Source organism: Symphalangus syndactylus, chromosome 2 (genome assembly GCF_028878055.3).
Source record: "Symphalangus syndactylus isolate Jambi chromosome 2, NHGRI_mSymSyn1-v2.1_pri, whole genome shotgun sequence".
Taxonomy (NCBI): domain Eukaryota; kingdom Metazoa; phylum Chordata; class Mammalia; order Primates; family Hylobatidae; genus Symphalangus; species Symphalangus syndactylus.
The window spans coordinates 41530786-41556125 of record NC_072424.2 but is presented as its reverse complement, the minus strand read 5'-3'; the positions used below and the strand labels follow the sequence as shown (position 1 = coordinate 41556125).

The following is a 25340-nucleotide window of genomic DNA, read 5'->3' as shown; positions in this document are numbered from 1 at the left end:
ACATCTTGGGATTCATCTCATTTGGGATAAAAGATAGCAAGTTGTGGCAGATGTCACAACTGGAGCTGGTGCTCACTGGCCCTGCGGTGACTGCAGAGGCCTCAGGAGCACAGCACACTGGGCTCCGGTGGGGGGATGGGGCCAAGATGGCTGTGCAAAGAATGCTGGGAAAATCCTCACCGTGGCAGGGAGTGCATCCCAGTTGCCAGGGGCAACAGCTCTGCCTAGCTTCTCCACACTTCTCCCGCTCCCAGCGTTGGAGGGTCCACCAGTGAGGAAGAGGGAGCTAGAACAGCAAACGCTTTGCAGCCAAAGGATGACCCACTGAGGCTGTGGTGGGCAGGGGCTGTGTGGAGGGGGGCATAGCCCTGCTCCTCCTCCTGCATCCACCAGGGCCCTGGGCCCTGCCAGTCTCCTCAGGGGATGCCCTGGGCCACTGAGGAAGCCTTGGCATTGCTACTCACAGCGAGTTCAGGGAGCGGAGGCCCTGGAAGGCGTCGGGTGCAATCTCAGCGATCTGATTGTTGCTCAGGTCTCTGCAAGGTGAGCAGAAGGAGAGGGGGCATCTGAATCCCTCAACAGCCACTGAGCCCTGCCCAGTCCCCTCCACCTCCTAGACACCACGGGAGCAGGGTGGAGTGCTTTGAAATGAGAATAGTGAGAGGCCAGATCTCCCCATTTGAAAAGCCCATGGCTGCTATTTCCCTGTGCAGTCTGAGGGCTGGGCAGGAGGGGGCACTCCAGCTTGGGAAGTTATGGACAAAGCTTTCCCATGCATCCTGGCAGTCTCCTAGCCCCCTCCCATCCTTAATTGCTCCTATTGGTACCCAAGCTGAAATGGGAGGATGACAAGCAGCTCCCGTCACAAGCCAGGCTCAGGCTCAGCACTCCCTTCGGGCCTCACGATAGCCCTGCAAGGAGGTCCCCGCATCACAGCCAAGCAGCCTGAAGGGCAGGAAGGCCAGGTGGCTGGCCAAGGCCACTCAGCTATGGCGGGCTGAGTTAGGGCCTGCCCCAGGGCTGTGGGACCACCCAGGATCTCCGTCATCCCTGTACCAGCTCCCCAGGAAGCAGTGGGAGGCACTCACATCCTCCGTAGCTTTCTGTAGGGTGAGAAGGCTCCAGGAGGGATGGACTTGATGCCGTTGAGCTCCAGGCGTCTGCGGAGAGAAAACAGAGGGGAAGCACAAGGGCCCAGGTCAGCCCAGCCCTGGGTGTTATCTGCTGGGCTCACCTGCCCTGAATAAGCCTTTGGCCCCTCTTGCCCCTGCTCCCTTCCCACTTCCAGAAGTTGAAGTCTGGGGACACTGGGACAGACAGAGAAAATGCTGACTTGCGCTCCATTATCCCAGGTGTTTGTAGCTGAAAGGGGCCCACAAATGATGCTGAGAACCTGATTCTAGCAGACTCACGCAGCTGGGTGGGACCACAGAGGGACACTCCCTCCCCAGCCCTCCAGAGTTTCCCAGCCCTAGATACAAAGCTCAGCCCAGCAGAGGCAAACTGTGGCTTCTCCATGGTCACTGAAGGGCCTTGGGGCAAGCCCTGAGGCGGCACCTACTCCAGCTCTTCACTGGCCCTCCAGAGCCAGGCCTGCCAAGGGGCTGTGCCCCAGCATCTGCCCTGCCCCATACTCACATCTCCGTCATGGTCTCAGGCAGGTTGGCCGGGATGGCAGTGAGGCCTTTTCCACGACAGTCCACGATGCCATTGCTGCAGGTGCACATGGCCGGGCAGGAGCCGGAGGACAGGGTGCAGGTGGGCACGCGCCCCGCTTCCCCCTGGCCTGCAGAAACATGGGGGTGTGGCCTCAGGCTGTCATGCATTAGTACCTCCCTTTAGCCCAGATACAGACTGATGGATGGGATAGGGTGTACACTGGCAGTTTCTCTCGATAAGGATGAACCAGAGGGGATCACTAATGAAATAAGATTCTGGACTTTGATATAACTCTGTGGGCGCCTGGCACACAGCAGGTTCTTGTCAGATGTTTGCTGAACTTGAATCTGAACTGAACTGCACTGGTGTGTGATTCATACACTAAGAAATCCTGGCCTGGAATTCTGAAGCTCTGGATTCTAGTCCAAGTCACTTAACACTTCTGAGCCTGAGTCCCCTCATCTGTCACATGAGGGTGATAATGATTGTTTCCTAAACACTCAAGCATTGACTGTACGCCACATGCTATAATAAGTGCAGTACATGCAGTATTTCATTTAAGCCTAAGAGGAGCCTATTATTGTTGCCATTCTACAGCTGAGAAAACAGAGTCCTCGATATTAATTAATTTGTAGAAATTCTCACAGCTAATAAGTGGTAAAACCAGGATCTAGCCCAGTGTCTGAAATAAGAGCCTTTGAAAAAATGGAGGTATAACTTATACAAAGTGCTCTTTCTGAAGCATGTAGCTGGTGGAACCACTACCTAGACATAGAACATTTCCATTACCCAAGAAGATTCCCTCCTGCCCCTTCCCCAAAGTAACCACTATTCTGAGATCTATTGCCAAAGATTTGTTCTGCTCGTTTATGAACTTCACATAAATAAAACAGTAGTTTCTCTTGTGTCTGGCTTTTTTGCTTAATATACAGTCTTTGAGATTCACCATGTTGCTGTGTGTATCAGTACTTTGTTCTTTTTCATTGCTGAGTAGTATTCCATTATATGGATACATCATAATTAGTTGGTGGATATTCAGGTTGTCTCCAATTTGGGGCTATTATGGAAAAAGCTGCCTTTAATATTTTTGGACATTTTTGCAGAAAAAAATGCACACACCTAGCAGGAGTTGCAGGGTCACAGGGTGGACAGATGTTGAGCCTTAGTGGATCCTGCTAGACAGTTCTGCACAGTGGTTGAACCAATTGATACCCCCACCAGCATTCTAACTTTGAATATATTCCATGGCTGCCCCAAAGGGTGGGCACCAGGACCAAATGAGACAAAGCTACATGGATTCCTGGCATATTGTGACAGTGGCCTTCAAAGGAAAAGGATTGCCAGGCTGATCAGACTCCAGAGGAGAAACTCATGTCCGAAAATAGAAACCACAGTCTTCCAAATGCAAAGGAAAAAGTTTCATTTCAAAATAAAAATTGTCCAAGTGATTTGCCCATTCCAATTCCTAAAAACTGTGGCAGCTGCAATGATGCAGAGGCAGTCCTGGCTCACACATGAGACATACCCATGTGTACGCACACGTTTTCACACACAGGCACACACACTCATATGCACATCTGCATGCACACACACACACAGCAGTGCTGAGCACAGCGGTGTTCAAGCCCACCCACTGCACTGGGTGTCTGCCAGTGCAATGGAGGAGGTGACAGCCACAGCCAAGAGCCTCACGCTGAGGAGGGAGGCTGTGCCTAGGAGATGCTTTCCTTCAGAGCTCTGGGTGGCTGGCAGGCCCAGTCCACGGGTTTGGGAGAAACAGTCAGCCTCTAAATCCTCTGTCACAAATCTGAGAACTGTCCATTCATTCAGCAAGCATTTCCTGTGCCAAGCAAAGACAAAGTGCTAAGGATGCGCCAGAAACACAATGTGGGACCTCATGTAGGATCACAGAAGGCTCTCTGGGCCCTGCAGGGTGAGGAGGAGTTGGCAGGCAACAAGGAGGGAAGGGTGTGCCCAGCAGGGGAGCAGCCTGTGAGGCCAGGGCTGGCGGCACCTGCACCAGGAAGCGGCAGAGGCAGGCACAGCTGGGGGAGCTGCAGGCAGCGGGAGGCAGGGGAGGCGGTGCTGGCCCTGTCCAGGCTTGCAGAGCCTGAGGGCAGTTCAGACTCTGGACGCGGTGCTGACAGCTGGGTGAGTACACGAGCAGTGACCGCCCAGACTTGTGGGTTATTTTTGGTCTTCTGGCTGTAGTATAAGCCAGGGGCCAGGGAGGACATGGGCAGCCAGTCAGGAGGCTATCACAGAACCACAAGGGGAAGGTGAAAGGGCGTGGGCTTTGAGGCCCACCTCTTTTGGAGCCAAGTTTAGAGGGCCCAGTTCAACGACTTGTCAAGGCAGCAGAGGTGAGGCCATCGGAGGAGGGAAAAGGGGGTGATAGCAGCAGCAAAGAGCCCAGAGGACATTGGAGGAGGCACTGAGTAGACCAGAAAGAGGACGGGGTGGAAAAAAGGGGGTGATGAGTGGATGAGGCAGTGAGGGGACAGGAGGGAAAAGGAGAGGAGGCAAGAAGTGACACGCAGAGACAAAGGCCATGGTGAGAATGGGAGCTGATGGATGGGGCAGGAGGGGCATACAGTGGAGTCAGGAGCTGATGGATGGGGCAGGAGGGGCATACAGTGGAGTCAGGAGGTGATGGATGGGGCAGGAGGGGCATACAGTGGAGTCAGGAGGTGATGGATGGGGCAGGAGGGGCATACAGTGGAGTCAGGAGCTGATGGATGGGGCAGGAGGGGCATACAGTGGAGTCAGGAGGTGATGGATGGGGCAGGAGGGGCATACAGTGGAGTCAGGAGGTGATGGATGGGGCAGGAGGGGCATACAGTGGAGTCAGGAGGTGATGGATGGGGCAGGAGGGGCATACAGTGGAGTCAGGAGGTGATGGATGGGGCAGGAGGGGCATACAGTGGAGTCAGGAGGTGATGGATGGGGCAGGAGGGGCATACAGTGGAGTCAGGAGCTGATGGATGGGGCAGGAGGGGCATACAGTGGAGTCAGGAGCTGATGGATGGGGCAGGAGGGGCATACAGTGGAGTCAGGAGCTGATGGATGGGGCAGGAGGGGCATACAGTGGAGTCAGGAGGTGATGGATGGGGCAGGAGGGGCATACAGTGGAGTCAGGAGGTGATGGATGGGGCAGGAGGGGCATACAGTGGAGTCAGGAGCTGATGGATGGGGCAGGAGGGGCATACAGTGGAGTCAGGAGGTGATGGATGGGGCAGGAGGGGCATACAGTGGAGTCAGGAGGTGATGGATGGGGCAGGAGGGGCATACAGTGGAGTCAGGAGGTGATGGATGGGGCAGGAGGGGCATACAGTGGAGTCAGGAGGTGATGGATGGGGCAGGAGGGGCATACAGTGGAGTCAGGAGGTGATGGATGGGGCAGGAGGGGCATACAGTGGAGTCAGGAGGTGATGGATGGGGCAGGAGGGGCATACAGTGGAGTCAGGAGGTGATGGATGGGGCAGGAGGGGCATACAGTGGAGTCAGGAGGTGATGGATGGGGCAGGAGGGGCATACAGTGGAGTCAGGAGGTGATGGATGGGGCAGGAGGGGCATACAGTGGAGTCAGGAGGTGATGGATGGGGCAGGAGGGGCATACAGTGGAGTCAGGAGGTGATGGATGGGGCAGGAGGGGCATACAGTGGAGTCAGGAGGTGATGGATGGGGCAGGAGGGGCATACAGTGGAGTCAGGAGGTGATGGATGGGGCAGGAGGGGCATACAGTGGAGTCAGGAGCTGATGGATGGGGCAGGAGGGGCAGATAGTGGAGTCAGGAGGTGATGGATGGGGCAGGAGGGGCAGATAGTGGGGTCAGGAGGTGATGGATGGGGCAGGAGGGGCATACAGTGGAGTCAGGAGGTGATGGATGGGGCAGGAGGGGCATACAGTGGAGTCAGGAGCTGATGGATGGGGCAGGAGGGGCATACAGTGGAGTCAGGAGGTGATGGATGGGGCAGGAGGGGCATACAGTGGAGTCAGGAGGTGATGGATGGGGCAGGAGGGGCATACAGTGGAGTCAGGAGGTGATGGATGGGGCAGGAGGGGCATACAGTGGAGTCAGGAGGTGATGGATGGGGCAGGAGGGGCATACAGTGGAGTCAGGAGGTGATGGATGGGGCAGGAGGGGCATACAGTGGAGTCAGGAGCTGATGGATGGGGCAGGAGGGGCATACAGTGGAGTCAGGAGCTGATGGATGGGGCAGGAGGGGCATACAGTGGAGTCAGGAGGTGATGGATGGGGCAGGAGGGGCATACAGTGGAGTCAGGAGCTGATGGATGGGGCAGGAGGGGCATACAGTGGAGTCAGGAGGTGATGGATGGGGCAGGAGGGGCATACAGTGGAGTCAGGAGGTGATGGATGGGGCAGGAGGGGCATACAGTGGAGTCAGGAGGTGATGGATGGGGCAGGAGGGGCATACAGTGGAGTCAGGAGGTGATGGATGGGGCAGGAGGGGCATACAGTGGAGTCAGGAGGTGATGGATGGGGCAGGAGGGGCATACAGTGGAGTCAGGAGGTGATGGATGGGGCAGGAGGGGCATACAGTGGAGTCAGGAGGTGATGGATGGGGCAGGAGGGGCATACAGTGGAGTCAGGAGGTGATGGATGGGGCAGGAGGGGCATACAGTGGAGTCAGGAGGTGATGGATGGGGCAGGAGGGGCATACAGTGGAGTCAGGAGGTGATGGATGGGGCAGGAGGGGCATACAGTGGAGTCAGGAGGTGATGGATGGGGCAGGAGGGGCATACAGTGGAGTCAGGAGGTGATGGATGGGGCAGGAGGGGCATACAGTGGAGTCAGGAGGTGATGGATGGGGCAGGAGGGGCATACAGTGGAGTCAGGAGCTGATGGATGGGGCAGGAGGGGCATACAGTGGAGTCAGGAGGTGATGGATGGGGCAGGAGGGGCATACAGTGGAGTCAGGAGGTGATGGATGGGGCAGGAGGGGCATACAGTGGAGTCAGGAGGTGATGGATGGGGCAGGAGGGGCATACAGTGGAGTCAGGAGCTGATGGATGGGGCAGGAGGGGCAGATAGTGGAGTCAGGAGGTGATGGATGGGGCAGGAGGGGCAGATAGTGGGGTCAGGAGGTGATGGATGGGGCAGGAGGGGCATACAGTGGAGTCAGGAGGTGATGGATGGGGCAGGAGGGGCATACAGTGGAGTCAGGAGCTGATGGATGGGGCAGGAGGGGCATACAGTGGAGTCAGGAGGTGATGGATGGGGCAGGAGGGGCATACAGTGGAGTCAGGAGGTGATGGATGGGGCAGGAGGGGCATACAGTGGAGTCAGGAGGTGATGGATGGGGCAGGAGGGGCATACAGTGGAGTCAGGAGCTGATGGATGGGGCAGGAGGGGCATACAGTGGAGTCAGGAGGTGATGGATGGGGCAGGAGGGGCATACAGTGGAGTCAGGAGCTGATGGATGGGGCAGGAGGGGCATACAGTGGAGTCAGGAGCTGATGGATGGGGCAGGAGGGGCATACAGTGGAGTCAGGAGGTGATGGATGGGGCAGGAGGGGCATACAGTGGAGTCAGGAGGTGATGGATGGGGCAGGAGGGGCATACAGTGGAGTCAGGAGGTGATGGATGGGGCAGGAGGGGCATACAGTGGAGTCAGGAGGTGATGGATGGGGCAGGAGGGGCAGATAGTGGGGTCAGGAGGTGATGGATGGGGCAGGAGGGGCATACAGTAGAGTCAGGAGGTGATGGATGGGGCAGGAGGGGCATACAGTGGAGTCAGGAGCTGATGGATGGGGCAGGAGGGGCATACAGTGGAGTCAGGAGGTGATGGATGGGGCAGGAGGGGCATACAGTGGAGTCAGGAGGTGATGGATGGGGCAGGAGGGGCATACAGTGGAGTCAGGAGGTGATGGATGGGGCAGGAGGGGCATACAGTGGAGTCAGGAGCTGATGGATGGGGCAGGAGGGGCAGATAGTGGAGTCAGGAGGTGATGGATGGGGCAGGAGGGGCAGATAGTGGGGTCAGGAGGTGATGGATGGGGCAGGAGGGGCATACAGTGGAGTCAGGAGGTGATGGATGGGGCAGGAGGGGCATACAGTGGAGTCAGGAGCTGATAGATGGGGCAGGAGGGGCATACAGTGGAGTCAGGAGGTGATGGATGGGGCAGGAGGGGCATACAGTGGAGTCAGGAGGTGATGGATGGGGCAGGAGGGGCATACAGTGGAGTCAGGAGGTGATGGATGGGGCAGGAGGGGCATACAGTGGAGTCAGGAGGTGATGGATGGGGCAGGAGGGGCATACAGTGGAGTCAGGAGGTGATGGATGGGGCAGGAGGGGCAGATAGTGGAGTCAGGAGCTGATGGATGGGGCAGGAGGGGCATACAGTGGAGTCAGGAGGTGATGGATGGGGCAGGAGGGGCATACAGTGGAGTCAGGAGCTGATGGATGGGGCAGGAGGGGCATACAGTGGAGTCAGGAGGTGATGGATGGGGCAGGAGGGGCAGATAGTGGGGTCAGGAGGTGATGGGCAGGGTCAGGAGGTGATGTGTGGGGCCAGGTGATGGGCGGGGTCAGGAGGTGATGGGCAGGCCAGGTATTAATGTCGAGATTAGGGGCAGGAAAAAGAGGCAGGGCAGGAGGCGCGGGACAGTTGAGAGCCAGGCAAGAGTCTGCACCCACCTGAGCAGCTGAACTCACTCTTCTGGATCTCTGCCACATTGAGGCCACGCAGGCTGGCTGGGCCTGAGCACTGGGTGAAGAGCCCGATGGTTGGCCGCTGCCTCAGCCACTGCGAGAGCCAGGCCAGGTGGCAGTCACAAAACAGGTGGTTGGAGTGCAGGCGGCTGCAAGAGGACAGGATGGCTCACAACCCATCTGGATCCCCCAGCCCAGCCAGATTGTGGGAACCCCAAACCTCACGCAGAAGGTTGCCCCCGGTGCTGTGTTTAAGCCAAACACAGTCTACATTTAGTCAAGCAGGCGGCTCAGCTCCAATCCAGGGATTATCCACAGCCCCATGAAGATCCCACTGCTGCCCCTCCCCTCCCACATGCTCTGGGCACAGCTGGACCGGAATGTGCCCAGCAAAGCCCAGGTCATCGCACTGACCTCGCAAGGCTCACTGCCCCAAACCACCTGGCTCATTTTCAGGCACAAAAACAAATCATTTGTTTTCCAAGGAAAAAACAAATTAAGTGGCATTGGATGCCCTGCAGTTGTATAACTCCTTCCGCCTCCGACTGCATGGAGCCCCCAGCCTGGGCTGGCCTCTGGGGGTCTGGGGGAGAATGAGCTCCATGACCTGTCTGCAGAACCTTCGCCTTCTGCCCCACCTACCCCCTGGCATCAACCGGGCTTGGCCGCCCCGCTCCCCGCTGCCCCGGCTGACTCACAAGGTCCGTAGCTTGGGCATATGGTTGAAGCTGGACACGGGGATGGTAGTGATATTGTTGTTGTTCAGGGTCCTAAATGGGAAAAACCAGAGTCATTTAGCACCTGCCCAGCAGGAGATGATGTGGGACAGGGCCGCCCTGCTAATGAACGGGGAGGCTCTCGACCTTAAAGTGGACCAGCACGGGGCTGGACATAGAGGGGCTAAGCCGAAGAGCATGAGGCATATCCCACCCCACAGGAAAGCCCTGAGCTGGGGCTGTGAGCCGACAGCACCATAGACTCCAAGGCTGGTAGGATGGGGAGATGGAGCAGGGCGGGTGATGGGACGCGTCCCAGGCTCAGGTTGGCTTGGAAGAAAGGTGGGATTTGGAAAGGCAGGGGGAAAGGGGGAAGCATTCCAGGCCAAGCGCCAGAAACCCTTGGGTTTCATCCTGAGCAGGTTATACCGGGGCACACTGCTTGCTGCAGGCACAACCCCATGAGTGCCTGTCCTCCCCTCCTCCGAGGTGATTCTAGGAGGGCAGGTCTCCCACTTCCTGTCTCCCTGATGCTCGCCGCCCAGGCCGCGGCACTTGGCACCTGTGTAGCAGGGCCCTCCACACCCCTCCTTCCTTTTCCATGCTTTACTTACAGAACCTCCAGCCCCCGCAGAGCACGGAAGGCCCCTTCCTCAATGCAGCTGATCTGGTTCTTGTCCAGCTGTCTGTGAAGCAAAGGAAGGTTGTAGAGAGAAGGGCACATTGCCTAGAGTAAGGGTGTCCGAACATTCTGACCACGTGCTCCATTCATTCAAAAGAGGTACACCCCTAGCCGTTTGTTATGTGTATATGTGTCACTCCAAATAATGAACATTAGTAAAAACTTAAGGTTTTTTTTCTAATTTTCAGTTAAAATCATAAATATAAGTAAAAGTTATATTCTTCTACTCAACCTTACATATCCCCTGGGGAGCAGGCACCCCCCTACACACACACACACATTTTGGAGACCACCTAGTGGGTTCCAGAAGCTGAAAAATGGGAGAGTTACAAAGCAGTGGCAGCCAGAGCTGGCAAACAGATTTCAGCCTGAGTACCAAAGAGGTTGACTAGAGGTGGCTACCTGGAGTGCTGCTGTCAGAGTAAACTGAAGCTGTGAGGTGACCTCTGTGGGAAAGAATGTGGTGATTGATTATCAACGTGTGCCACAGGTGTGGGAGGGGGTGTGTGTGACAAGCATGCCAGGCATTTGCCATCCCTGCTGTATTCAGACTTCAAGGAGGTGGTAAGCCTGGACCAGAATAAATTTGAATAGTAATAATAATAAGCCATTACATTTAAATAGCATTTGACAAAGTGTATTTATTTCCATGTTTCATTTAAACTTCAGAACATGCCTGCGAAGTAGATCTTATTATCCCCATTTTCCAAAACAATATACCGAGGGTCAGCGATGTTCACTGACTTGCAGCAGCTTATGTGATGTGTAACTAGAAGAGAAGATTCAAACCCAGCTCTCCCAACTCAAATATGAGGCAGGCACAGACACTGCGCCATCGAAATGGACTGAGAATATTGCCCACGCTGATAACACGCTTCACCAGGTCCCCAAAGGCCCCCTCCGTTGGCTCTCATATGGAATCACAACCAAGGGAGAGGCAAGGGCTGCCTGTTTCCTCCAACCCCAGATTATTCCAGAAGACCATGCTGGCACCAGCCCTCTGAGAGTCTAGGTCAGCTCCCTGGCTGCCTGGACCACATGGCTCACTCGGGGATACCCTGAGGACTCTGCCAGGAGTGGCCCTGGAGCCCCCGCACCCTTCTCCCTCCCAGGCCTGTACTCACAAATTTTTAAGGTCCGTAGCTCCTCGAAAAGCTTTCCTGGGGATGGCCTGGATGGCGTTCTCACTCAAGTCCCTGGGAGGATAAAGTCAGAGGGAGAGAAAACATCGGTCAGAAAAGAGGTTCCTGCAGAGTGCTGTGATGAGTTAGGGAAGCAGGGCACGTGGCCTGGAGGGCACTGAACCAGCCACTGCTGCACCTCAGCACCTAGGACAGTGCCTGGCCCACAGCGGCCACTCAGCAAGCGTTTGTTGAATGAATGAATGAACGAATGATGGAACTGGAGAGACACACCATGTCCTGGAGGGAGCTCAGTCCCCAGCCACCTCCCCTTCTCTGGGCTCGGGGCTTGCAGCTGGAAGGAGAAGCCTGGGGCAGCTCTGACCAGCCCTGCCAGACCCCACCTGACATAGTTTGGATATTTGTCCCCGCCCAGATCTCCTGTTGAATTGTAATCCCCAGTGCTGGAGGTGGGGCCTGGTAGGAGGTGATCCAGTCACGGGCGCTGATCCCTCCTGGCTTGGTGCTGACTTCTCGATGGCGTGTGAGTTCCAGGAGCTCTGGTTGTTGAAGTGTGTGGCGCCTCCCCCTCCACTCTCCCTCTCCTTCACCCTCCCAGGTGAAGTGCTTGCTCCCCCTCAGGTTTCTGCCATGAGAAAAAGCTCCCTGAGGCCTCCGCAGAAGTAGATGCCTTTGCTTCCCGCACAGCCTGTAGAATCGTGAGCCAAGTCAATCACTTTTCTTATAAATTACCCAGTCTTGGCACTTCATTATAGCAATACAAGAACAGCCTAATGCCCACAGAGGTCAGCCCACCAGACCCACAGAGGCCAGTTCAGCCCCTACAGCATCGTGCAGGGCTGCAAAGGGGCACACAACAGAGGTGCTTCTGGAGGGGGATTGATGACCACTGTCTGGCATCGGGTGGGAGGGATGGCACGCTGGGCTGGCTGTGGGAGGGATGGCACGCCTGGGGCTTACACTCTGTGTCTTATGCTGAGCAAGCTGACTCAGGAAGGACAGAATTGGCTCCGGTGACCCAGTCGGCCAGTGGCCCACCCAGGTCTCTAACTCCAGGCAGGGCCTGACTCCAAACCCTGTGCTCTTGGGGACTGCAGGCAGCAGGGCACCTCCGTGAGCCTAGGCCACAGGGCGTCAGGAGCACCCAGGGGGCTGGGATCACTGAGGACTTCACACCTCCCCATGAATGCCCTGCTGCGAGGGGAGGGGGCGCTGTCGGGACTGCAAATCCTCAGCCTCGGTGACTGCCAGGCAAGCTTTGGGGCCCTTCCTCCACTCCCCGGCAGGACCGGGCCTCTGACCTGTCCACCTGCCTCTCTTCCCTCTCAGCAGCCCCGCTGGCATCCACAGACGTGTGCAAATGCCCCTTTCCAGGTCAGCTTTTCCTACTCACAGCCACACTCCCCTCAGGCCAGCACTGCCTGAGTACTTCCCAGGAGCATGGCGTGGATACTATCACCATCCCCATTATACAAAGGAGAAAAGGGAGGCTCGGAGAAGCTAAGCAACTTCTTCAAGGTAACACAGCTGGTGGGTGGTGGCTCCAGAATTTGAACCCAGGCATTCAGGTCCCAGAGCCCTGGCTTGTGCAGCAGCTCTGGGGGTAGGAACTGCCATTGCACCCATTTCACAGAGGAGGGAACTGAGCTCCAAGACGTGAAGTAACTGACCTGGGTTGGACCCGGGCTCCCTGCCTCAGAGCCTTGCCCAGACACACCAGGGTCCTGTAGGTGAACAACCAGAGGCAGACCGTCCTGACATAGGCCCCAGTGCCAGGCAGTTCCACAGCCCCACCTCCTCCTCCTGGGCCAGGCCCATGGGCTTTGACAGTGCCCTTCCTTTCAGCCCCTCACTCCACAGGGTCCGAGAACACAGCCCACAGCCCCCTACCCCGCCGCACACTGCCCCTTGAACTGTCAAGGCCGCCACTGCCCTGTCTGGGTTTCCCTGTTGAGAAACTCAATGGTGTGCACAGAGCTCTGAGTCAGAAAGGTAGGAGGCAGGTGGGCTAGAAGGCACTGGACCAGCTGCTGCTGCACCCCAGCACCTAGGACAATGCCTGGCCCACATCAGCCACTCGGCAAGCATTTGTTGAATGAATGAATGAATGAATGAGTGAATGAATGAATGAATGATGGAACTGGAGAGATGCACCCTGTCTTGGAGGGAGCTCGGTCCCCAGCTATCTCCCCTTCTCTGGGCTGGGGACTTGCAGCTGGAGGGAGGAGCCGGGGGTTCGAGGCCTGGCCCTCCCCCTCCTGGCCGTACATCTGCAAGGCACCCTTTCCCTCCTGAGCCCAGTTTCCTCATGTACAAAATGGGAAAAATGAAAGCCTGGCAAGGCAATTGCCCTCCCGTCCCCACAAAGTGGGCACCAACATCTGTGTGCTCCCTCCCTCAAACCCAGCCCCTCTGTCCTGTCCCCTCACAGCCTTCAGAAAAGTAGCCAGGCACTCGTGTCTGAAGGGGCCTTGGCACCATCAGCGCCCCTCATTCTTGCTCTCTTTTGCTGTCTCTCTCCTGGATGTAGGCCCCATCTCCTGGAGGGGAGATGGTTCAAGCTTGCAGCACAGACATAGCTGTCCCTCCTCCAGAGCCGTCCCACCTGCCATCCCTGAGGCATCTCCCCTTCCTGCGGGGGAAGCTTCCTCCTCCTGCACTCGCCCGGCCCTACCTTCCCTTCCTGCTCTCCCCGTGGCATCTTTCGTCTTTGATCTTGGTTATTTGTGCCATATCTCCAGCCCCCCTGTGTAGTCTGCCAGTATTCCTGGAGACATTCCCCAAATTCCACCGATTTAGGCTACCCCCCAGAGGGCCCCCAGTGGCCTACTCCCCGATGCCTGTCTTTATGCAGCAACTCCCCCAGCCCCATATGTCTTGAGAGGCGCATTTCAGTCTTCGCCTGCCTAATCCTTGTTATCATCTCTTCCTTGCCTAGAGAACTCCTTGGCTGCCACATCCTCTTCTTAGTGTCTCTGCTTCATACAAGAAATTGCTGCCCTGGTGGTGCCTGCCCTAATGACTTGATGGTTCTCCTGGTCTGTGGACTTGTGGACTTGTTCTCTTCATCTTCCTAGGTGGGATGCTGCCACTGGGCAGAGTGGGCTGGCAGGGAAATTACTAGATTTAGAGCAGGGCTGTACAGGCCACACAGGTAAACAACAGGCTGCCCACACTGGAGCTCATGGTCATGTGAGTTTCTCAGTAGCCAGGAGCCCAGGCTGACATGGGAGCCCAACATGAAACCAAACTCACCTTGATGGAGTGCCCGCAGGCACCAGTGTCCGGGCTGGGCTTGTGGATGCAGAGCTAACCACAAGTGCATGGTCTACCCTAGAGCACTCATGCCCAGAAGAGGGCACAGATGGGAAACCAGTGAGTAGACCTTCAATCCTTCACTCCAGAAATGTGTACTGAAAGCTGATGGTCTGCTGGGGACCCCCAAAGACTTGCTTTCATGGGGTGTACATGCCAGCTTTCAACAATGGCTGGAGGAACAGTACTGCCAAAGAGATGGGAGAGTACAGAGAAGTGAGTGAACAAGTCCGCTGGAGGGAGGAGAGGTGATCTCTGACCGGATCTTAAAGAGTTGATGTGTCCCAGACAGAAACGGAAAATGAGGAAAGGGTGTTCTAAGCAGTGGTAACAGCATGTGCAGAAGCCCAGAGACAGGAAGGGACGAGGCAGGCTGGGGGAATCTCATGCAGTTTCATATGACTGGTGTGTGTACGTGGGAGGTTGTGGTAGTTAAAAGACATCCACAAATTGTTTGACATTCCTCCCTTCAAAAGATGGAGGCTCATTCTCTTCCTCCTGAATGTGGGCAGGACTCAGTAACTTACTTCTGAAGAACCACATATGATGGAAGCAGTAATGGATAACCTCCGAGACTAGATCGTAAAAGACACTGTAGCTCCCTCCTTGTTCCTTCTGGGATTGCCCTCTCTGGGAGAACCCAGCCCATGTCATAAGGACACTCAAGCAGCTCTCTGAGGAGGCCCACATGGAGAAGAACCGAGGCCTCTCGCCAACAGCAGGCACAGGCTTGCCAGCCTGTGAGCCAGCCATCAAGGAAGTGCATCCTCCAGCCCCAGCCAAGCCTTCAGATGATGCAACCCCCCAACATTGTGATGCAATGTCATGAAAAACCCCAAGCCAGAACCACCCAGCCACCTACAGAGACTGTGAGATGGTTATTGTTTGTTCTTGAAAGCCACAGTGTTTTGAAGTCATTGGTTACGCAACAATCGATGATTCATCCAGCGTTGCTTTGAGGCATGACCCTGAGGAAGGGAGGGGCATGCTTAGGCTCAAGGCTAATGGGCTGAAATCGTGTTAGAGACTTGGCTACATCACTTCTCCTTTTTGGGGGGCCTCAGTTTCCTCATTTGTCCAATTCATAGGCTGGACCAGAAGATTTCTAAGCTCTTCACCAGTGCAGACCCACCCACATGCCTGCAAGACACATTGCGATGGTCCGAATGATCGTTTCCTCTCAAAAATGGCATAGGTTGAAACCTGATCTCCAATGTGATGGCATTAGGAGGTGAGGACTTTGGGAGGTGATAGGTCATGTGAGCTCCATCCTTATAACAGGATTAGCTCTTATGAAAGAGACCACAGAGAGCTGCCTTGCCCCATCCTCCGTGTGAGGACACAGCTAGAAGGCACCATCTATGAAGCAGGAAGCAGCCTTCACCACACGCCAAATCTGCCAATACCTTGATCTTGGACTTCCCACCTCTAGAACTGTGAGAAATACATTTCTGCTGTTTATAAGCCACTCGGTCTATGGCATTTTGTTTTTGTTTTTTTAGAGACAAGGTCTTGCTGTCATCCAGGCCAGACTGCAGTGGCACAATCATAGATCACTGTCACCTTGAACTCCTGGGCTCAAGCGATCTTCCCCACCTCAGCCTTCTGAGTAGCTGGGACTACAGATGCGCTGGGACTACAGATGCTCTACAGGTGGAGACAGGGTCTCACTTTGTTGCTGAGGCTGGTCTCAAACTCCTGGCCTCAAGTGATTCACCCACCTCAGCCTCCCAATACAATATTTTGTTATAGCAGCTGGAACAGACTAAGACACACATCAAGTGAGGTGGTTGCTTCTTTAGGGGATTTGGGGTCCCAGAAAGGAGGTGAGGAAAGTTGCTGGCCACACACCTACTGAAAGAGGGGGTCTGGGCAGAAGACAGACACAGCCTCTCGCCTTTGCTGACCCACAGGGACTCAGGGAGATGAGAGTACGTGCATTAAGAGCCAGATGGGGGCAGGGAGGAGTGGTGGCCTGAGGATGTCCACAGAGTCAGGAAGGCAGGACCTCCAGTGGGACCCTCATCTCAGCCCGGCCGACCACTCACCCTTTGGCCAAGCCTGGGAAGGAATGCTGGGCTGGCACTCATATCCATTCATTATTCCATTTAATCCTCACCACAACCCTGCAAGGAAGGTTTTTTTATTCGTATTGATTTGCTTATCGATTTAGACCCAACCTTGTTCTAGAAAGGCTTTAAGGTGGCTTATACGGATTTTCAAAACAGCAAGAGAGCAAGAGTGAAAAATGAGGCACAGAGAAGAGGAAGAATCAATGGCGAGTACTAAGAATGCATGTACCATGTGACCACATGCCAGGCTGGGCTGAGCGGGGCTCTGAGCTTTCTCACTGAAAGCCGACATGAAAGGAGAGCCAGTCAGTTCACAGCGCCCACGGGACACGTATAAGTCTAAAAGGATCAGCTTCTCAGGAGTACAGCTGGTTTGGCACTCAGATGAGGCAAGAATTTTCCCAGGGGTCTTTATTAAAAATGACAGTGTAGCCTAATCAATAACACTAGATCCTTATAATAAATGGGGTTTGAGTGTCTGTTTCTTATAACAGCATCAAAGTACGATTCAGCAAATGCAGTTCTATAAGGACTCACACCAGGAACTAAGTAGGGAAGAGGGAGAAGGCAGAGGCAGACTCCAGGCAGGCCAGTCTATGCAAAGACGCTGGGGCATGAGAGAGCCTGGTATGACCGGGGAGGAGCAGAGGCTCTGGGAAGCAAGTGTCAGCTGGGAGAAGCCTCACACAGGCCGGGGAGAGTGATGGGATAGAACAGAGAGGGCTGTGATCTGACCATCTTTTTAATTTTTTTTTTATTTATTTAGAGACAGCATCTCACTCTGTCACTCAGGCTGGAGTGCAGTCACTCAATCACAGCTCACTGCACTGTTGAAATCCTGGGCTCAGGTGATCCTCCTCTCTCAGCTTCCCGAGTAGCTGGGACTACAGGTGCATGCTACCATGCCTGGCTATTTTTTTTTTTAATCTTTTTGTAGAGACAGGGTCTCACTATGTTGTCCAGGCTGGTCTCAAACTCCTGGGTTCTAGTGATCCTCCCACCTCAGCCTCCCAAGTAGCTGGGACTACAGGCACAGGCACTGCACCCGGCTCTGACCATCTTTCAGGCATTGTTCTGGGGCACCAAAGCTTAAAGAGGAAAGACACAACCCCCAGTCAGGCAGGCAGCAGGTGATGCCAAGGGCCAGTCAAGAGACGAGAGATGGCCCAAAGCTGGGTGTGGAACTGCCCCACCCTGGCCAGCCAGCCGACAGCCGGAAGCAGCCCACATTGTTTAAACGAAGACAGGAAAGTGAATTTGGGGCCCCAGGAGAGGCCAGAGGAAAACAGGTGAACCTTGGAAGCCTCAGGAAAATGCAGCCTGATGGCAGCAAAGCGGGTGGTAGAAGGAGCCTGCACCTGCAGAGAGAAGGACCAGGTTCAACTCCTGCTTCTGCTATTGACCAACCATGGACCTGGAGAAGTTCTGCACCTGAGAGCTTCAGGTGCCCTATTTGTAAAATACCTACCACGTGGGACTTTGGAAAAGATTGTGAGTTTATGTACTTAAGCTTCTGAATCACAACCTCCGTTTAGCAACCTTCAAGAAATGCCAGCTGTTGTCCATGCCCTAAGCACAGCCTAAGCAACCCTAAGGCTCTGTTGTTTCAAGCTTTCCCACGAGGGGGCGCCAGAAGCCTTCCCTGGACCTGGATGCCTCAACCACATCGCAAACTAGTAGAACAAAGCTATTCTCTCTTTTTTTTCCCTTTTTGCTCCAATTGACTTCCTACCTTGCCAATATTTGTCTCATCTTTCCCAAATCCCTTTGAAATACAGTTTATCATGTCTTCTGCCCCTGGTCTGCGTGGAAACCCCCCAAAAGCACCACCTAAGCCTTTCCCCATCAGTTTTCCCGGAGCCCTGGGCCACCTTCATCTCCCTCAGACCCAGTCATTCCTGCCCGTCCTCCTCCCACGCAGCCTTGTCAAACGCCCTGAAGTGAGGAGATGGCTGGGATGTGTCTGGGCAGAATGAGACATCCTGAGAACTGCCGTCCTGGAAGCGGGCGGGATCTGCGACTGGAAGGACAAACAGCCAAGCCCAGGGCAGCCGGGGCCTGTCCCAGCCCGGGGAAGCAGAGCCAGACAGGGGTTCAGAAGGAGGGCAGGGGCAGGACAGTGACAAGGGCACCATGACAGATCCCCAGAGCCAGACCCAGGACAGCGCTGGGGAGATACAGGGCTGGGGCAGAAGCTGAAGGGTGGGACGAGGTCCCAGACTTCTGACAAGCACCTGGGGGATGCAGGGATGCTGGTCCAGGGAGCACTCACGGAAAGGCCAGGGTGCTGAGGACAAAGCCCACAGCTGGTGTCACAGGGGAGACTTGGCTCCATTCACTTAAACTGTGTGGTCTCGGGCAAGTCATGTAACCCCTCTGGCCTCAGTTTTCTCATCTGCAACACGGGGATGGAAAGCGGCACTTCTGTTGCAGGATCTGATGGGAGAGATGCCCCTGCCTACTCCGTCACCTCTGCTGACATTCCTCCAGTTTCCCAGACCCCTCCTGGGTACACAGGACCTGTGTACTTGCTGTGGCTTCTGCCTGGGATACTCTTCCCTCACCTTCACCCAGGAGACGCTATTCATCCTTCACACCTCAGTCTTCAAACACCTCCCCTGAGCCTGAGTCAGCTGCTCTGTCTGCACCAGGCTCCCAGCACCCCCACTTTTACTTTTCGGCACAACCCAGGCTTGTAATAAAATACAGGTGCACCGGATGTGATGAAGTACTGACTCTGGTGAAGGTCCATCTCCCTCTCCAGACCATAACCTCCCGGCAGACACTCTCCTTCACTTTCCCTTGTATCCTGGCACATTGCAGGGACTCAGTAGTTTTTAGCTGAATGAACTAAAATGGATCCTTACATGAGTCCTCTGCTGTAATCCCTCTCCATTTTCCCGGCCAAAACAAGTAGTTAGGACTGGCCAAGGGAGAGGCAGGAGCTCAGGGCCAGACAGGCTGGCTGTGCATGGCGAGAGACCACAGCTCCCCACCTGTGCTTCGGCTACTTGTACCTGCTCTGCCTAACCAGGCTGCAGACCCAGTGAGATACAGGCTCAGAAGGGGAAGGCAGGCATGAGCAAGCACTTGTTATCATGGATGATGTATCAATCGCACCTCTTCCCTTCCCACATCCTTCAGGATATTAACAACCAAACACCCTCAAGTGGTTCCAAGTTCACACCAGCTCGAGGCAAGGGCCCTGCAGACAAAGCATGAACCCCATCGCCAAGATCAAGCGCCCCAGGAGGCAAACTCCACCAAGAACAGCCCCCACTTGGCCTGGAAGCATCGGGCAACCCCAGTCGGCCGCCCGCCCCTGAAGAGAAGGGGGCTGCCAGGCCCACACCCTGACTTGGCACCATCTCCAGGCACTCCGCTCTGGCTGCCCCGCCTCCTGCACACTCTGCCAATCCCCCCATCCTCTACCAGGGCTGGAGGAGGCAGGGGTTGGGGAAGCCGAGGTCAAGACCCCATGTTCTGGCTGCTAATCTGCCTTCACGCTCTAACCTGATTGGTCCCTGCTGGCAGACCAGCCTCTAAGGGGATTAGCAGTGGGGGCAGGGGTGGGAGTACACAGAGGGCTGCTGGGCACCCGCCAAGGCTGGACTGGGCTCTAGGTTCTTGCTGCCCACTCAGGCGCCACTGCAGGGCACAGGCCTTATTTTGTCTGCTTTTCATGCCACATGGAAGCTCTGGGCAGCCTGGCCTGTCTCCTTGGCCCCCTGCAGCCTGAGTGGTTACCTTGAACCAGGGCACCCCAAGGGTTCCAGGGCACCTCATCTGGGAGCTTAGATCCTTGTCAGAAGATGGTTGGATTAAGGACTCAGGCTCTGGCCTCATGCACATCTTCTAACCCCCAAGCCTCAGTCTTCTCATGGTAAAATGGGAATAATTATCATATGGCTTAACCACAGCTGAGTGTGGGGCCTCAGCCAGGACTGGCAGAGTTGGCTGCCATTGCCAACACTTTAATAATTGTCTTTTGGGCTCTGTAGGAAGGAGGAGGGAGGGTCAGGGCCTGGGAGTCAGGAGGCTGAGGCTCAAGGCCGCCAACCCACTCCATGACCTCTGGCAGGACCACAGTTAGTTCCCAACATCTGCAACAATACTGACCTCCCAGGGGTGCTGGGAGGATGGAATTACGTGCTGTGTGTGTCACACACTCAGTATGCCCACTGGTAGCTGGTGCCAGCACGGGGCAGCCTCACACGGCTGTTATCAGTAAGTGGCTGCCCGGGACTCCACTGCAGACAACTCAGCAAGTGAGTCCCTGGCACCCGGTGGATTGGCAGCATCGTCATCACTGGGAAGTTTGATAGGAAAGCAGATTTTCTGGGTCCCACCTCCTGAGTCTGAACCTGCATTTCAGCAGGATCCCTCAGTGTCTCAGGTGCACACTGAAGTCTGAGAAGTGCTGCCTCCAGCAGAGGAAAGGTGTAAAATGTTTTAATGTCCCCAGCTGGAGCCAAAGCAAACGGATTATAACCTCTGTACTGGTGAGCATTTCAAAGCAAGGGTTGGAGGTGCCAACTCCTATTCTTTTGGTGCTGAGGTGGGGAGACTTAAGACACAGACACCCCTAGTGAGTGGAGAGAGGAAGAGCAGCTACCAACCCCTCAGCTGCAGCTCATCAAGGCCCACCTTCCTGAGGAACAGAGAAGGCACTCACAGGGCTGGCGGGGCAGGGACGAGCCACTACATTTGTCCCACAGGCCCTTCCTGCATTTCTGCCAATTTGCATGGAAGAAGCCAGAGGGCACGGGTGAGGAGCAGGTGTGGGGCTCCCCGGTGAATCAGCTCCAGCACTCACAGCAGAGGGAGACTTGGCATCTCCAGCATGGCCAGGAGGTCAGGAGTCCCAGCTCTGGCTCCCTGCTCAGGCCAGGGAATGGGAGACAGACTCCTAAGGGCTGTCTGTGCTCCAGGTCCCTGCTACAGGATGGCCTGGCAGGAGGGAGGCTATCAATACCCGTGGGTGGGACGCTGGGATGCACATGCTGCTCGGAGATGCTCCTGGGATCTCGCTGGACCATCCCACCTTTGTCTCTGTCTGTCCTTCACACCTCCCTTTAGATCCTGTGCCTCCCACCTAGAAGGTGAATTAATTCTGCAAGTACCCCTCCCTGACTGCTCTCTCCAGCCCGTGAAACAACACTCAAGTGCCCCAGATCTACCCTGTGTGCATACTGCATGTGTGCACGCCTGTCTCCAGGTCAGGGACTAGGTCTAATTCACCTTCAAGGTGGGTTCTGGAGAGCATTCGATGATAAGAACCTGCATTGTGCTGCCTTGGGCCTCAACTCAGAGGTCAGGGCTTTGTCCACTCACAAACCTCAGGTACTCCCAGAAGATGCAAGTAGAAAGCTTATCAGCCAGCTAATTCTCAGTGTGAATCTGTCTGTTTCATCTTCTCCAGAAGTTCAAGCTCGGTTAGGGGCCAGGGCCAGGGTGCAAAGTAGACCCAGCAGTGGTGTCAAAGAGACCACGCTGGTGCAGTGAAGGGGTAGTGGGTCCCGCCTGCCACAAGCCCAGTTTCCTTTAATCTGGTCCCCCACTTCTCCGTCTTGTGAAAATACAGGACGGAACCAGGGGCAGTGGCTCACACCTATAATTTCAGCACTTTGGCAGGCTGAGGTGGGAGGATGGCTTGAGGCCAGTTTGAGATCAGCATGGGCAACATAGTGAGACCCCGTCTCTCCAAACAGTTAAAAAAATCAGCCAGACATGGTGATGTATGCCTGTAGTCCTAGCTACTCGGGAGGCTAAGGCAGAAGGATTGTTTGAGCCCAAGAGTTCAAGGTTACAGTGAGCTATGATCATGACACTGCACTCCAACTTGGGTGACAGAGTGAGCCTCCATCTCTTAAAAAAAAAAAATCACACAGGACAGGATAGATCCTGGGAGCTGCTTCTGCCACCTCCTCTGGGCTTGGCTGCAGTCCTTTGAGTGGCAAGTTCCCCTTCCTAATCCTGGGTGCTCTCCTGCTCCCCTTCTCTGCAACCCTGACTGCCATGAGCCAGACCAGCTGGAGCGGATGGCAGGGTCATCAGATCAGCAAGCTTCCCTAAAGGAAGTCTCAGGATGCAGTAGCTAGTCTGGGAGCGGAGCCCTGCAGCCTGGATTCAAAATGAAGCTCAGCACCAACTGGTGCCTCTTTGGGCCTCAGTTTCCTTTTCTGTAACATAAGTTTCTAAGAGAAGACTGGCACACAGTGGGTGACAATCAGTTGTATTGTCCGTGAGGCTTCCAACTGCCGCTACTAAATCCTGAGTGCTACAGCTCTGTGACTCTGACAAGAAATGACTGCTCCCTCTCCTTTACCACCTCTCCCACTCCTAAGAGAATGATAAGATTCACGGAATTAAAGCTCACACATGCTCTGTGAGGTCTGGAGATTTATTTTTCAATTATTTAACTACAGTCCGGGCACAGTGGCTCATGCTTGTAATCCCAGCACTTTGGGAGGCCGAAGCAAGAGGATCACTGGAGCCTAGGAATTTGAGGCAACCTGGGCAACATAGCAAGACCTGGTCTCCACAAAAATGTTTTTAAATAATTAGCCAGGTGTGTTAGTGTGCCTGTGGTCTCAGCTACTCAGGAGGCTGAGTTGGGAGGATTGTTAAGCCAAGGAGGTGGAGGCTGCAGTGAGCTGTGATCGTGCCACTTCACTCCAGTCTGGGCAACAGAGTGAGATCCTATCTCAAAAATTTAAAAAATAAATAAATAAAATAAAATGTGGAACAGCCAACATGGTCCCAGGGAACTCCTGATGTCCAAGTTCTTGCAGGTGGTTTGGGGGCCTGACGCTGCGGATGGTGGGGTCTGAGCTTTGCCCTTATTCATCCCACCCACATTTACTGAGCACCCAGCATGTGCCAGGTCCCATCAGCTGGAGAGGTGCGCCCCTTCCCTGCCCACCGCGAAGCCGCAAACCCTACTGTGGCAGCCCCCTCCTTCTCCCTCCAGCACCACCGGAGTTAATGTTGCAGAAACCTCATCAGGCAGAGACATTAAGCAGCTTTGAATGGCCGCGACATAAAAGCACCCAGGGTAACATTTCCTTGAACCGGGCTGTTTGCTATGCAGCTACTGAGCATGCATTCCCACAACAGAGATATCAGGGGCACATCCCACCAGGCAGCCCTGCTTTGAAGTGAAAGTTCAGCCCTGCCAAGGAACAGCAGCTCAGAGGCTAGAGTCCCACTAAGCAGCGAGAGGCTCAGGGGCACACAGGAGACACAACCAGCTTCGTCCTTCAACTCTGCCAACAGCAAGTGGCAGACATGAGTCCCAGACACCAAGGCAAGGGCACAGCAGCAGGCAATGAGGGTGAATGAAGCAGGCAGAGGAATGCAGGCCCTTCTGCATGTGAACACCAGGGCAAGGCCTCCAGGCTTGCTCAACACCAGATGCTGGGTACGGAGACCTTGGAGGCCCCTGGTGACCTGCTAGTCCTGGGCGGGAATGCACCGGGAAGTGTGAGAGGCAAGGCTCCTGTCCCAGGCACCTACAAGGAACAGTTAGGACCAGTGACTTCAGAGGTTCCCAGGCCAGATACACAATGGTGGGGGCAGGGGAGGTGGTGCAGGAGGACAAATAATTGATGTATAGAGAAAAGGACATGAGCTTTGGAGCCAGACAACCCTGGACGTGACTCCAAGCCCTACCATTTACTGCCTGTAAACCCTGTAACCTTGGGCAAGCTACTTAACCTTTCTGAGTCTGGTTACTCATGGGTAGAGGAGGGTTAATCACATCTCCCTCTTGCTGAGTTGCGAGGATTAAATACCACATGTACCACTTATATAAAGCTCAAAATAGGCAAAACTAATCTATGCTGTTGGAAGTCAGGATTGTAGTTAGTCGGGATGGGGGGTGCAGGGATTTGGGGCTGGAAGGAGGTACAAGAAGCTTCTAGGAACTCATGATGTTTTACTTTTTGATCTGATGCTGGTTACATGAGTGTGTTCACTTTGTGAAAATGTGGTGAGCTGTACACTCATTGGCACACTTTTCAGGATATATGTTATACTTCAATTAAAAGTTTTAAAAAGTAACATGGGAAGCACTGATTCCAGCACCTGGTGCTTTGTAGGCATTCAACAAATGCCAGTGCCCTCCCTCTTCAGTCCCTGCTGGAGGAGACAAATGCAGAAAAAACCTGCCAAGTGACAAATACTCCAAGAAGCCAGGCTCACAATTTTAAACAGTGGGGAGATTCCCAGGCTGAGAGGAAACTGCACGGAGGACAGTGTGGCAGAAACAATCCCCAGCCAAGAGTGAGGAGGGACTGGGGCCAGCTTCCAACAGACACAGAGGCGGAAATGGGAAAATGGGCACTGTGCAGATGTGAGTATCTGACTCTGCCAGGTGAAGATGCTGCATCTTCCAGAGTCTCCAATACAGCAATGCCAGTTCAGGTTCTGTGTCTTCCTGGAGAACAGGCACAGCGCCCAGCTCTGGGACAAGACTTCCAGGTCACGGGGTAGAACTATAGGAGCAAGGATCTGGGAGAGCCAGGGCTGGAGTGTGGGAAATAGGCCAACGGAATAGCCTTCAGAGTAGGTCCAAATGCCTTCTCTGCCTTGTTGCAGGAAGAAATGAGGGTACATTATAAAATAGAGTGAGAAAACAGAAATCAAAGAAGTAAAAAAAAAAAAAAGACAGAAATTGGTAGAAATATCAAACAAAAGAGAGGTGCAGCCTGCAAAGCCCTTTCCATCTGCTACCAATGGGCCCTGGGCTTCTTACAGCCTAGGGGGACTGCGGGGACTGGTGTCTTACACAATTTACCAAGTCTATGGATAAAACAGCTTGGGAGCAGAGTGGCCTTTCCTGGGTCTAAAACCAAGCACAGAGGCCTCCTACAAGTCTCTATAAAGAGATGATCGTAGGACATCATTTCCTGCAAGGAGCTTCCTGCTACCACCTGCCAAAAAATAGAGATGACTGTGGGAGAAAAGCAATACCCTCACTGGCATCCCCAGCGGGGGCCCAAGAACACTCAGCCACACCTTCCAAGACACATGAAGCTAAGTCACGGGTCCGCTAATTCTGCAAAGGATCAATT

General features: G+C 54.8%; 1 protein-coding gene across 2 annotated transcripts in view; it reads right to left on the bottom strand.

Moving 5' to 3' along the window:
* The window catches only part of SLIT1 (slit guidance ligand 1), a 192343-nt gene that overhangs the window by 60896 nt on the left and 106107 nt on the right, over window positions 1-25340 (bottom strand). For both annotated transcript variants that reach the window (XM_055253653.2, XM_055253673.2), the window contains 7 exons: window positions 10859-10930; window positions 9667-9738; window positions 9035-9106; window positions 8322-8485; window positions 1639-1786; window positions 1089-1160; window positions 465-536 (listed from right to left, as the gene is read on the bottom strand). In XM_055253653.2, the coding sequence (XP_055109628.2) occupies window positions 465-536; window positions 1089-1160; window positions 1639-1786; window positions 8322-8485; window positions 9035-9106; window positions 9667-9738; window positions 10859-10930 (672 nt within the window). The remainder of the gene's footprint in view (window positions 1-464; window positions 537-1088; window positions 1161-1638; window positions 1787-8321; window positions 8486-9034; window positions 9107-9666; window positions 9739-10858; window positions 10931-25340) is intronic.